This window comes from Oncorhynchus gorbuscha, linkage group LG02 (assembly GCF_021184085.1).
Source record: "Oncorhynchus gorbuscha isolate QuinsamMale2020 ecotype Even-year linkage group LG02, OgorEven_v1.0, whole genome shotgun sequence".
Lineage (NCBI taxonomy): Eukaryota > Metazoa > Chordata > Actinopteri > Salmoniformes > Salmonidae > Oncorhynchus > Oncorhynchus gorbuscha.
Window position 1 is genome coordinate 4,095,409 of NC_060174.1, and position 14,323 is coordinate 4,109,731.

Genomic DNA, 14,323 nt, shown 5'->3' on the forward strand with positions numbered 1-14,323 from the left:
ATGTCTGTTTTTATTTTATTTTGCTATATTATTAACTGTTACTAACGATCCTCGGCAACAACCACATGGCGGTGACGGCGTTTACAGAGGAAACAAATGGAGCTAAACGAAACAATGGAATGAAATAGAATGATAATATAGTCAATACCAACTGAAAGGAACGAACAGTGAATTGGCAGTCATACAAAACACTTGTGTTGTTATTAGGACTACTGACGGTCGATACGGATAGTGACTCATATTTAACAAGATAGAAACAGGAAACAGAGAAAGTCGGGATAGACTACAATTAATGCATTCGCGAGTTTAAAGGCTGCACAACTTACATTCTGCATAATGGCACAGCGTTTCATGAACTTTACCGTGGGAAAGCTGATATGCTTTAGTTTGCTGCTATAAGACTTGGTTTCACATTTTTCTCCAGAGTTTACAAGGTAAAATACATATAAAACAAGTGTAATTTATATCTACAATTCCCTTTTCCAAACGGATGACTCCTTTACCTAGCTCTTATCGAGTAGTAAATTACAGTGCGTGGAGAGGGGTGTTATTTCTAATCAGGAAAAAATAAAATGATGTTTTTTCCGCTTGGAACCGGTATGTTTGCTCGAATTTAGTCATGGTTTCCGGGATGGTATCACGGTGGTGGAATTAGGAGGGAATTAAATTAAGGTCAGAATCTGGTGTAACAGTAGACACACCTTCATTTCTTCCATCTCCACCCAAAACGAATAGACCTGTTCTCATGCTTAAAGACACACTACGCAGAAATGCTCCGCCATTTCTGGTTACTACAATTTTAATAGTTTGTTTTGTCACATATAAACTTAAAGTTGGCAATCAAGTGTAGTGTAAATAATAATTGTACCATCTAAACCGCTGTGAAATATATTTCAATAACCAAAAATATTGTATTTTCAGCAGTTTGAAGCTGGTGTACAAAAACCGAAAGTAAAAAAAAAAATACAAAAACGAAACTTAAAAACGTGAAGCTTAGAAATAGGGCACATAGAACAGATCTACCACTTCTTAGCACTTGCTTTCAATGAGAACGACAGCTCTATAATACACATTTCTATTTTTAATTTTTGTCCTGTCATGCATAAAAAAAAGTACATATTGCAGCTTTAAGTTTACAGTCAGAAAAACGCATATAGAGAGAAGTACATAAAAAGGGAACTACTCGGACAGGAATCGAGGCCTCTGGGAACAACTTCATAATAACCTCAAAGGTTGACATGTGCAAATGAGTCATTTGTTCTTGATTTATTTGACAGGAACGTGCAACTGTTACCAGATACCAGGATAGCCTGATCCTCCCTGTGCTCTTGTTTACTCCATGACTGTCTGTCAATTGGCATGACAATGAGTGACAGGGAGTTGGCATGATAACACAAACAGACTGGCCCTCAGGCTAGGACGAGGGAACTGTTACAACTTGTTTATGTGGTGAATGACGAGCTGCTTTTTTTTTTTTTTTACTGAAACAGTGGAGGGGAACTTCATATAAAGCATAAAAGGATGAGTTTAAAAATATTTAATTTTATTTTAGTTACTGTTTAGGAGGCGAGGGGTAAGCTTTCTGCTACCTATCTTCTATCCACTCTGCTCTATTCCCTGTTTTGGCCTGGTCCAAAGTAGTCCACTGTATAAGGAGTAGGGTGCTCTTTGGGACAAACACCTAACCACAATACCATAGTAGATAGTATGACACAGTGCAGTCGCAACAACAGCAGCAAGGAGGAGTGACGCGGCAAACCCAAGCCCCTCTACAGTTGTGATAACCAGCTAGAACGTCCCCTGTGAGGACTCAGCTTGGCAGCTGCCCTCAGTGGATGGTTGCATTCTACAGTTTCTCATATAGAAAGCGTACATTCACACACACACACACACACACACACACACACACACACACACACACACACACACACACACACACACACACACACACACACACACACACACACACACACACACACACACACACACACACACACACTATTAAAACCCAGCTTCAATCACAGCATTTTGTGAAGACAAAAATAAATGAGTGAACACGTGTTGGTTAAGAGCATTTTCATATCCAAACAGTGTACATCAGCAGACAGCACATTAATAAGCCAACCTAAAAAAAATACAAAAAAACATATATATATTAAATATATAAAATAATAATAATAATTGGCATGCATGCATTAGATATTCAGTGAAAAGTTACTGGTCAGTTTGCCCTCTCTAGCCATTAGAGATGGCGTGTTCCAATTCATCTCTTTCCTTCCATCACAGTGACACCCTATTCCCTTCAGAGTGCACTTACCAGGGCTTTATTTGTGCACTATATAGGGAACAACAGGGTGCCGTTTGAGCCTCTAACCAAGAGGAGAATTTGGGTTGTTTTATTTCTTTAACATTACAAAAATACAAAAAGGAAAAAAAAGAAAACGTTCCATTCTACTTTTACAAAAACAAGTATATTACATTTATGTGGTTATGGGATATTTTTTGTTCATGATTATTGTAATAATTTTAAAGACTTTTCTTTTGGCATTATTTATTAATAAAGTAGAGTGTGTTTTACGTGTATAACGATAGTTTCCAACTGAAAAGACCAGATTCTAATCTGAAAACCCAAGTGGAGGCTAACCAATAGGAAGTAACACAAGCAAGTGGTGGAGACGAACACTTCCAATCAGGATCAACAGGAGCACCCGCCTTCAGTGGTCGGAGGCTCCTGCGGTTTGTCCATCTTGATGTCAATCACTGGGGGGAAAGACAGGTTAAGGAAGCTTTGGGAAGGCATTTGCAAAAACAAGTTTTACCATTAGCTCTTTTCAATTCTACGGCTGTACACCAGCGAAACAGAATTCAATGTCTTTATCTAAAAAAATAGTCTTACCTTGATTCCTGGCTCCACATCTCCTCGCCTCCTTCTCAATTGTATTGAAGGAGAGGGTTATAAGGCTCCTCCTCTCAGACATTCTTATCCAATAGGTTTTGAGAAGGATGTGAAGAAGTGGATGTGAGGAATCGAGGAAAGGTGAATTGAAAAAAATTGTCTGTCCTCGAAAGTCATAACATCGGGTACTGTTTTAATTTGGACCTGCAGTATGATGTCTGTGACACTAGGTGGTGCTGTTGTTCATCTACGACTAAAAGTCTCACCTACCAAGGCAGCAATGCAACGATGGCGTTACAACAGGGTCACGGATTAACCATACAATATTTACTCTTCCTGTGGAACACAGAGCTCTTACTTTGAAAGTTTAACTTTAGCTTCTTTAATTCAGGCCCAGTAAGACTTAACCCATTACCATCTTCTTTACCAAGACAGCTAGGAGAGTGGATAGGAGTAAATCATCAATTTTTATGAGATGATAAGATAAGTCTAAAACCATTCAATACACACAGTAAGCAAAGAACCAGCAATTATTCAAGAAAAGGACAAAAGGAAATACCAAGAGATGTATAGACTTTACAAGCCCAACGATTTGCTGCTGCTACTCTCTTTTCATCATATCTGCACAGTCACTTTAACCATATCTACATGTACATACTACCTCAATCAGCCTGACTAACCGGTGTCTGTATATAGCCTTGCTACTTTTATAGCCGCTCTACTGTATATAGCCTCTCTACTGTTTATAGCCTCTACTGTATATAGCCTTTCTACTGTATATAGCCTCTCTACTGTTTATAGCCTCTACTGTATATAGCCTCTCTACTGTATATAGCCTCTCTACTGTTTATAGCCTCTACTGTATATAGCCTCTCTACTGTATATAGCCTCTCTACTGTATATAGCCTCTCTACTGTTTATAGCCTCTACTGTATATAGCCTCTCTACTGTATATAGCCTCTCTACTGTTTATAGCCTCTACTGTTTATAGCCTCTACTGTATATAGCATCTCTACTGTATATAGCCTCTCTACTGTTTATAGCCTCTACTGTATATAGCCTCTCTACTGTATATAGCCTCTCTACTGTATATAGCCTCTCTACTGTATATAATCTCTCTACTGTATATAGCCTCTCTACTGTATATAGCCTCTCTACTGTATATAACATCTCTACTGTATATAATCTCTCTACTGTATATAGCCTCTCTACTGTATATAATCTCTCTACTGTATATAGCCTCTCTACTGTATATAGCCTCTCTACTGTATAAAGCCTCTCTACTGTATATAACCTCTCTACTGTATATAATCTCTCTACTGTATATAGCCTCTCTACTGTATATAACCTCTCTACTGTATATAATCTCTCTACTGTATATAGCCTCTCTACTGTATATAGCCTCTCTACTGTATATAGCCGCTCTACTGTATATAGCCTCTCTACTGTTTATAGCCTCTACTGTATATAGCCTCTCTACTGTATATAGCCTCTCTACTGTATATAGCCTCTCTACTGTTTATAGCCTCTACTGTATATAGCCTCTCCAATGTATATAGCCTCTCTACTGTATATAGCCTCTCTACTGTATATAGCCTCTCTACTGTATATAGCATCTCTACTGTATATAGCCTCTCTACTGTATATAGCCTCTCTACTGTATATAGCCTCTCTACTGTATATAACCTCTCTACTGGATATATAGCCTCTCTACTGTATATAGCATCTCTACTGTATATAACCTCTCTACTAGTATATAGTCTCTACTGTATATAACCTCTCTACTAGTATATAACCTCTCTACTGTAAGTAGACTCTCTACTGTATATAGCCTCTCTACAGTATATAGCCTCTCTACTGTATATAACCTCTCTACTGTATATATCCTCTCTACTGTATGTAGCCTCTCTACTGTATATAAATTCTCTACTGTATATAGCCTCTACTAGTATATAGCCTCTACTATATATAGCCTCTCTACTGTATATAGCCTCTCTACTGTATATAGCCTCTACTGTATAACTTCTCTACTGTATATAGCCTCTACTGTATATAGTCTCTCTACTGTATATAGCCTCTCTACTGTATATAATCTCTCTACTGTATATAGTCTCTCTACTGTATATAGCCTCTCTACTGTATATAGCCTCTACTGTATATAGCCTCTCTACTGTATATAGCCTCTCTACTGTATATAGCCTCTCTACTGGATATATAGCCTCTCTACTGTATATAGCCTCTCTACTGTATATAACCTCTCTACTAGTATATAGTCTCTACTGTATATAACCTCTCTACTAGTATATAACCTCTCTACTGTAAGTAGCCTCTCTACTGTATATAGCCTCTCTACAGTATATAGCCTCTCTACTGTATATAAACTCTCTACTGTATATAGCCTCTCTACTGTATATAGCCTCTCTACTGTATATAAATTCTCTACTGTATATAGCCTCTACTAGTATATAGCCTCTACTATATATAGCCTCTCTACTGTATATAGCCTCTCTACTGTATATAGCCTCTACTGTATATAGCCTCTCTACTGTATATAGCCTCTACTGTATATAGCCTCTCTACTGTATATAACCTCTCTACTGTATATAGTCTCTCTACTGTATATAGCCTCTCTACTGTATATAGCCTCTCTACTGTATATAGCCTCTCTACTGGATATATAGGCTCTCTACTGTATATAGCCTCTCTACTAGTATATAACCTCTCTACTGTATATAACCTCTCTACTGTATATAGCCTCTCTACTGTATATAACCTCTCTACTGTATATAGCCTCTCTACTGTATATAATCTCTCTACTAGTATATAACCTCTCTACTGTCTATAACCTCTCTACGGTATATAGCCTCTCTACTGTATATAACCTCTCTACTGTATATAGTCTCTACTGTATATAGCCTCTCTACTGTATATAGCCTCTCTACTGTATATAACCTCTCTACGGTATATAGCCTCTCTACTGTATATAGCATCTCTACTGTATATAGCCTCTACTGTATATAGCCTCTCTACTGTATATAGCCTCTCTATTGTATATAGCCTCTCTACTGTATATAATCTCTCTATTGTATATAGCCTCTCTACTGTATATAGCCTCTCTACTGTATATAGCCTCTCTACTGTATATAGCCTCTCTACTGTTTATAGCCTCTCTACTGTATATTACCTCTACTGTATATAACCTCTACTGTATATAGCCTATCTACTGTATATAACCTCTCTACTGTATATAGCCTCTCTATTGTATATAGCCCCTCTATTGTATATAGCCTCTCTACTGTATATAACCTCTACTGTATATAGCCTCTCTACTGTATATAACCTCTCTACTGTATATAGTCTCTACTGTATATAGCCTCTCTATTGTATATAGCCCCTCTATTGTATATAGCCTCTCTACTGTATATAACCTCTACTGTATATAGCCTCTCTACTGTATATAGCCTCTCTACTGTATATAATCTCTACTGTATATAGCCTCTCTACTGTATATAGCCTTTCTACTGTATATAACCTCTACTGTATATAGCCTCTCTACTGTATATAGCCTCTCTACTGTATATAGCCTCTTTACTGTATATAACCCCTCTACTGTATATAGCCTCTCTACTGTATATAGCCTCTCTATTGTATATAACCTCTCTACTGTATATAGCCTCTCTACTGTATATAGCCTCTACTGTATATAGCCTCTCTATTGTATATAGCCTCTCTACTGTATATAGCCTCTCTACTGTATATAACCTCTACTGTATATAGCCTCTCTACTGTATATAGCCTCTCTACTGTATATAGCCTCTTTACTGTATATAACCCCTCTACTGTATATAACCTCTCTACTGTATATAGCCTATCTACTGTATATAGCCTCTCTACTGTATATAACCTCTCTACTGTATATAACCTCTCTACTGTATATAGCCTCTCTACTGTATATAGCCTCTCTACTGTATATAGCCTCTCTATTGTATATAGCCTCTCTACTGTATATAGCCTCTCTACTGTATATAACCTCTACTGTATATAGCCTCTACTGTATATAGCCTCTCTACTGTATATAATCTCTCTATTGTATATAGCCTCTCTACTGTATATAGCCTCTCTACTGTATATAGCCTCTCTATTGTATAGAACCTCTCTACTGTATATAGCCTCTCTACTGTATATAGCCTCTCTACTGTATGTAGCCTCTCTACTGTATATAGCCTCTCTACTGTATATAGCCTCTCTACTGTATATAGCCTCTTTACTGTATATAACCCCTCTACTGTATATAGCCTCTCTACTGTATATAACCTCTCTACTGTATATAACCTCTCTACTGTATATAGCCTCTCTACTGTATATAGCCTCTACTGTATATAGCCTCTCTACTGTATATAGCCTCTCTATTGTATAGAACCTCTCTACTGTATATAGCCTCTCTCCTGTATATAGCCTCTCTACTGTATGTAGCCTCTCTACTGTATATAGCCTCTCTACTGTATATAGCCTCTCTACTGTATATAGCCTCTTTACTGTATATAACCCCTCTACTGTATATAGCCTCTCTACTGTATATAACCTCTCTACTGTATATAACCTCTCTACTGTATATAGCCTCTCTACTGTATATAGCCTCTCTACTGTTTATAGCCTCTCTACTGTATATTACCTCTACTGTATATAACCTCTACTGTATATAGCCTATCTACTGTATATAACCTCTCTACTGTATATAGCCTCTCTATTGTATATAGCCCCTCTATTGTATATAGCCTCTCTACTGTATATAACCTCTACTGTATATAGCCTCTCTACTGTATATAACCTCTCTACTGTATATAGTCTCTACTGTATATAGCCTCTCTATTGTATATAGCCCCTCTATTGTATATAGCCTCTCTACTGTATATAACCTCTACTGTATATAGCCTCTCTACTGTATATAGCCTCTCTACTGTATATAATCTCTACTGTATATAGCCTCTCTACTGTATATAGCCTTTCTACTGTATATAACCTCTACTGTATATAGCCTCTCTACTGTATATAGCCTCTCTACTGTATATAGCCTCTTTACTGTATATAACCCCTCTACTGTATATAGCCTCTCTACTGTATATAGCCTCTCTATTGTATATAACCTCTCTACTGTATATAGCCTCTCTACTGTATATAGCCTCTACTGTATATAGCCTCTCTATTGTATATAGCCTCTCTACTGTATATAGCCTCTCTACTGTATATAACCTCTACTGTATATAGCCTCTCTACTGTATATAGCCTCTCTACTGTATATAGCCTCTTTACTGTATATAACCCCTCTACTGTATATAACCTCTCTACTGTATATAGCCTCTCTACTGTATATAGCCTCTCTACTGTATATAGCCTCTCTACTGTATATAACCTCTCTACTGTATATAACCTCTCTACTGTATATAGCCTCTCTACTGTATATAGCCTCTCTACTGTATATAGCCTCTCTATTGTATATAGCCTCTCTACTGTATATAGCCTCTCTACTGTATATAACCTCTACTGTATATAGCCTCTACTGTATATAGCCTCTCTACTGTATATAATCTCTCTATTGTATATAGCCTCTCTACTGTATATAGCCTCTCTACTGTATATAGCCTCTCTATTGTATAGAACCTCTCTACTGTATATAGCCTCTCTACTGTATATAGCCTCTCTACTGTATGTAGCCTCTCTACTGTATATAGCCTCTCTACTGTATATAGCCTCTCTACTGTATATAGCCTCTTTACTGTATATAACCCCTCTACTGTATATAGCCTCTCTACTGTATATAACCTCTCTACTGTATATAACCTCTCTACTGTATATAGCCTCTACTGTATATAGCCTCTCTACTGTATATAGCCTCTCTATTGTATAGAACCTCTCTACTGTATATAGCCTCTCTCCTGTATATAGCCTCTCTACTGTATGTAGCCTCTCTACTGTATATAGCCTCTCTACTGTATATAGCCTCTCTACTGTATGTAGCCTCTCTACTGTATATAGCCTCTCTACTGTATATAGCCTCTCTACTGTATGTAGCCTCTCTACTGTATGTAGCCTCTCTACTGTATATAGCCTCTCTACTGTATATAGCCTCTCTACTGTATATAGCCTCTCTACTGTATATAGCCTCTCTACTGTATATAGCCTCTCTACTGTATATAGCCTCTACTGTATATAGCCTCTCTACTGTATATAGCCTGTCTTTTTACTGTTGTTTTATTTCTTTACCTACCCATTGTTCACCTAATACCTTTTTTGCACTATTGGTTAGAGCCTGTAAGCATATCACTGTAAGGTCTACTACACCTGTTGTATTCAGCATTTCACTGTAATGTCTACTACACCTGTTGTATTCAGCATTTCACTGTAAGGTCTACTACACCTGTTGTATTCAGCATTTCACTGTAAGGTCTACTAACCCTGTTGTATTCAGCATTTCACTGTGAGGTCTACTACACCTGTTGTATTCAGCATTTCACTGTGAGGTCTACTACACCTGTTGTATTCAGCATTTCACTGTGAGGTCTACTACACCTGTTGTATTCAGCATTTCACTGTGAGGTCTACTACACCTGTTGTATTCAGCATTTCACTGTAAGGTCTACTACACCTGTTGTATTCAGCATTTCACTGTAAGGTCTACTACACCTGTTGTATTCAGCATTTCACTGTGAGGTCTACTACACCTGTTGTATTCAGCATTTCACTGTGAGGTCTACTACACCTGTTGTATTCAGCATTTCACTGTGAGGTCTACTACACCTGTTGTATTCAGCATTTCACTGTAAGGTCTACTACACCTGTTGTATTCAGCATTTCACTGTAAGGTCTACTACACCTGTTGTATTCAGCATTTCACTGTAAGGTCTACTACACCTGTTGTATTCAGCATTTCACTGTAAGGTCTACTACACCTGTTGTATTCAGCATTTCACTGTAAGGTCTACTACACCTGTTGTATTCAGCATTTCACTGTAAGGTCTACTACACCTGTTGTATTCAGCATTTCACTGTAAGGTCTACTACACCATATTCCCTACATATAGGGCACTACAAATGGCACCTTATTCCCTACATATAGGGCACTACAAATGGCACCTTATTCCCTACATATAGGGCACTACAAATGGCACCTTTTCCCTACATATAGGGCACTACAAATGGCCCCTTTTCCCTACATATAGGGCACTACAAATGGCACCTTATTCCCTACATATAGGGCACTACAAATGGCACCTTATTCCCTACATATAAGGCACTACAAATGGCACCTTTTCCCTACATATAGGGCACTACAAATGGCACCTTTTCCCTACATATAGGGCACTACAAACTACTACGAATGTGAGCCTGTGTTGTGTGCAATAGGGTGCACTATGAAGGGAATAGGGTGCACTGTGAAGGGAATAGGGTGCACTATGAAGGGAATAGGGTGCACTATGAAGGGAATAGGGTGCACTATGAAGGGAATAGGGTGCACTATGAAGGGAATAGGGTGCACTATGTAGGGAATAGGGTGCACAATGAAGGGAATAGGGTGCACTATGTAGGGAATAGGGTGCACTATGAAGGGAATAGGGTGCCCTATGAAGGGAATAGGGTGCACTATGAAGGGAATAGGGTGCATTATGAAGGGAATAGATAGTGCACTATGAAAGGAATAGGGTGCACTATGCAGGGAATAGGGTGTACTATGAAGGGAATAGGGTGCACTATGAAGGGAATAGGGTGCACTATGAAGGGAATAGGGTGCACTATGAAGGGAATAGTGTGCACTATGAAGGGAATAGGGTGCACTATGTAGGGAATAAGGTGCCATTTGGGACACACAGGGTCTCAGAGGAGCTCGAAGCCAGGCTGTTTTTCAGATTCCTATTAACATGGACGACCCTGTTCTATCAGAAGGCTGCCTTGCACAGAGACCTCCTCCTCTCCTCTCCCTCTCTGCAGTGGAGATTTTATATGCAGGCCAGGGCCTAAAGCAAGAGAAGAGATTGATCCATACTAGAAACAGAGGGGAGGTTCGTGCCTCAGGCCTTGACACCGATAGTAAATCACACACTTCAGGATGATCCACCCTTCTCTCATCCCAAAACACACCATGCCCCCATTTCAAACAGGCAATTACAATAACTGGATCTCGTAAATATAAATATATGCCCTCAATCTCCTCCCCCCCTCCCCCTCTCCCCAAAGATATAGGGCAAGACGGTCGATCGTTCAGAACTTCTGTCTGTGTTTTAATGTTTTAACTACCAAATCCCTGGTGGACTGTTATAGGAAAAAGCAGAGCTGGAATTTTATTTTATTGCCACTGAAGGACCACTGGGCTTGAGGGTGCATGTCTATGTGTGCATGTGTGTGTTGGCTTTGTGTACTTCCATGCATACTAAGCGAGTTTCCTTAACCATGAAAGAAGTGAACATGCATGTGCTCTGTGCCCCTCCCTTCCCCTCATCATGTCTCCTTCTCTTCCCCAGTAGGGAGATCGATACTGTCCAGAGACCTCTCTCTTCCCCAGTAGGGAGATCGATACTGTCCAGAGACCACTCTCTTCCCCAGTAGGGAGATCGATACTGTCCAGAGATCACTCTCTTCCCCAGTAGGGAGATCGATACTGTCCAGAGACCTCTCTCTTCCCCAGTAGGGAGATCGATACTGTCCAGAGATCACTCTCTTCCCCAGTAGGGAGATCGATACTGTCCAGAGATCACTCTCTTCCCCAGTAGGGAGATCGATACTGTCCAGAGACCTCTCTCTTCCCCAGTAGGGAGATCGATACTGTCTCTTCCCCAGTAGGGAGATCGATACTGTCCAGAGACCACTCTCTTCCCCAGTAGGGAGATCGATACTGTCCAGAGACCACTCTCTTCCCCAGTAGGGAGATCGATACTGTCCAGAGACCTCTCTCTTCCCCAGTAGGGAGATCGATACTGTCCAGAGACCACTCTCTTCCCCAGTAGGGAGATCGATACTGTCCAGAGACCTCTCTCTTCCCCAGTAGGGAGAGACCAGAGACCTCTCTCTTCCCCAGTAGGGAGATCGATACTGTCCAGAGACCTCTCTTCCCCAGTAGGGAGATCGATACTGTCCAGAGACCACTCTCTTCCCCAGTAGGGAGATCGATACTGTCCAGAGATCTCTCTCTTCCCCAGTAGGGAGATCGATACTGTCCAGAGACCTCTCTCTTCCCCAGTAGGGAGATCGATACTGTCCAGAGAACTCTCTTCCCCAGTAGGGAGATCGATACTGTCCAGAGACCTCTCTTCCCCAGTAGGGAGATCGATACTGTCCAGAGACCACTCTCTTCCCCAGTAGGGAGATCGATACTGTCCAGAGACCACTCTCTTCCCCAGTAGGGAGATCGATACTGTCCAGAGGCCTCTCTCTTCCCCAGTAGGGAGATCTACTGTCCAGAGACCACTCTCTTCCCCAGTAGGGAGATCGATACTGTCCAGAGACCACTCTCTTCCCCAGTAGGGAGATCGATACTGTCCAGAGACCTCTCTCTTCCCCAGTAGGGAGATCGATACTGTCCAGAGACCACTCTCTTCCCCAGTAGGGAGATCGATACTGTCCAGAGATCTCTCTCTTCCCCAGTAGGGAGATCGATACTGTCCAGAGACCTCTCTCTTCCCCAGTAGGGAGATCGATACTGTCCAGAGACCACTCTCTTCCCCAGTAGGGAGATCGATACTGTCCAGAGATCTCTCTCTTCCCCAGTAGGGAGATCGATACTGTCCAGAGACCTCTCTCTTCCCCAGTAGGGAGATCGATACTGTCCAGAGACCTCTCTCTTCCCCAGTAGGGAGATCAATACTGTCCAGAGACCTCTCTTCCCCAGTAGGGAGATCGATACTGTCCAGAGATCTCTCTCTTCCCCAGTAGGGAGATCGATACTGTCCAGAGGTATCTCTCTTCCCCAGTAGGGAGATCGATACTGTCCAGAGACCTCTCTCTTCCCCAGTAGGGAGATCGATACTGTCCAGAGACCACTCTCTTCCCCAGTAGGGAGATCGATACTGTCCAGAGACCACTCTCTTCCCCAGTAGGGAGATCGATACTGTCCAGAGACCTCTCTCTTCCCCAGTAGGGAGATCGATACTGTCCAGAGACCTCTCTCTTCCCCAGTAGGGAGATCGATACTGTCCAGAGACCACTCTCTTCCCCAGTAGGGAGATCGATACTGTCCAGAGATCACTCTCTTCCCCAGTAGGGAGATCGATACTGTCCAGAGACCTCTCTCTTCCCCAGTAGGGAGATCGATACTGTCCAGAGATCACTCTCTTCCCCAGTAGGGAGATCGATACTGTCCAGAGATCACTCTCTTCCCCAGTAGGGAGATCGATACTGTCCAGAGACCTCTCTCTTCCCCAGTAGGGAGATCGATACTGTCCAGAGACCTCTCTCTTCCCCAGTAGGGAGATCGATACTGTCCAGAGACCACTCTCTTCCCCAGTAGGGAGATCGATACTGTCCAGAGACCACTCTCTTCCCCAGTAGGGAGATCGATACTGTCCAGAGACCTCTCTCTTCCCCAGTAGGGAGATCGATACTGTCCAGAGACCACTCTCTTCCCCAGTAGGGAGATCGATACTGTCCAGAGACCTCTCTCTTCCCCAGTAGGGAGATCGATACTGTCCAGAGACCTCTCTCTTCCCCAGTAGGGAGATCGATACTGTCCAGAGACCTCTCTCTTCCCCAGTAGGGAGATCGATACTGTCCAGAGACCACTCTCTTCCCCAGTAGGGAGATCGATACTGTCCAGAGATCTCTCTCTTCCCCAGTAGGGAGATCGATACTGTCCAGAGACCTCTCTTCCCCAGTAGGGAGATCGATACTGTCCAGAGACCTCTCTCTTCCCCAGTAGGGAGATCGATACTGTCCAGAGACCTCTCTCTTCCCCAGTAGGGAGATCGATACTGTCCAGAGACCACTCTCTTCCCCAGTAGGGAGATCGATACTGTCCAGAGACCACTCTCTTCCCCAGTAGGGAGATCGATACTGTCCAGAGGCCTCTCTCTTCCCCAGTAGGGAGATCGATACTGTCCAGAGACCACTCTCTTCCCCAGTAGGGAGATCGATACTGTCCAGAGACCACTCTCTTCCCCAGTAGGGAGATCGATACTGTCCAGAGACCTCTCTCTTCCCCAGTAGGGAGATCGATACTGTCCAGAGACCACTCTCTTCCCCAGTAGGGAGATCGATACTGTCCAGAGTCTTCCCCAGTAGGGAGATCGACTGTCCAGAGACCTCTCTCTTCCCCAGTAGGGAGATCGATACTGTCCAGAGACCACTCTCTTCCCCAGTAGGGAGATCGATACTGTCCAGATATCTCTCTCTTCCCCAGTAGGGAGATCGATACTGTCCAGAGACCTCTCTCTTCCCCAGTAG

General features: G+C 41.6%; 1 protein-coding gene across 1 annotated transcript in view; it reads right to left on the reverse strand.

Moving 5' to 3' along the window:
* Positions 1-1,061: 1,061 nt before the first annotated feature.
* Positions 1,062-14,323, reverse strand: part of LOC123991057 (ras-related protein Rab-6B) — a 217,057-nt gene continuing 203,795 nt past the window's right edge. Inside the window, exon 8 of the mRNA XM_046292220.1 lies at positions 1,062-2,760. Coding sequence (XP_046148176.1) covers positions 2,696-2,760 — 65 coding nt within the window. The 3' untranslated portion in view covers positions 1,062-2,695. The remainder of the gene's footprint in view (positions 2,761-14,323) is intronic.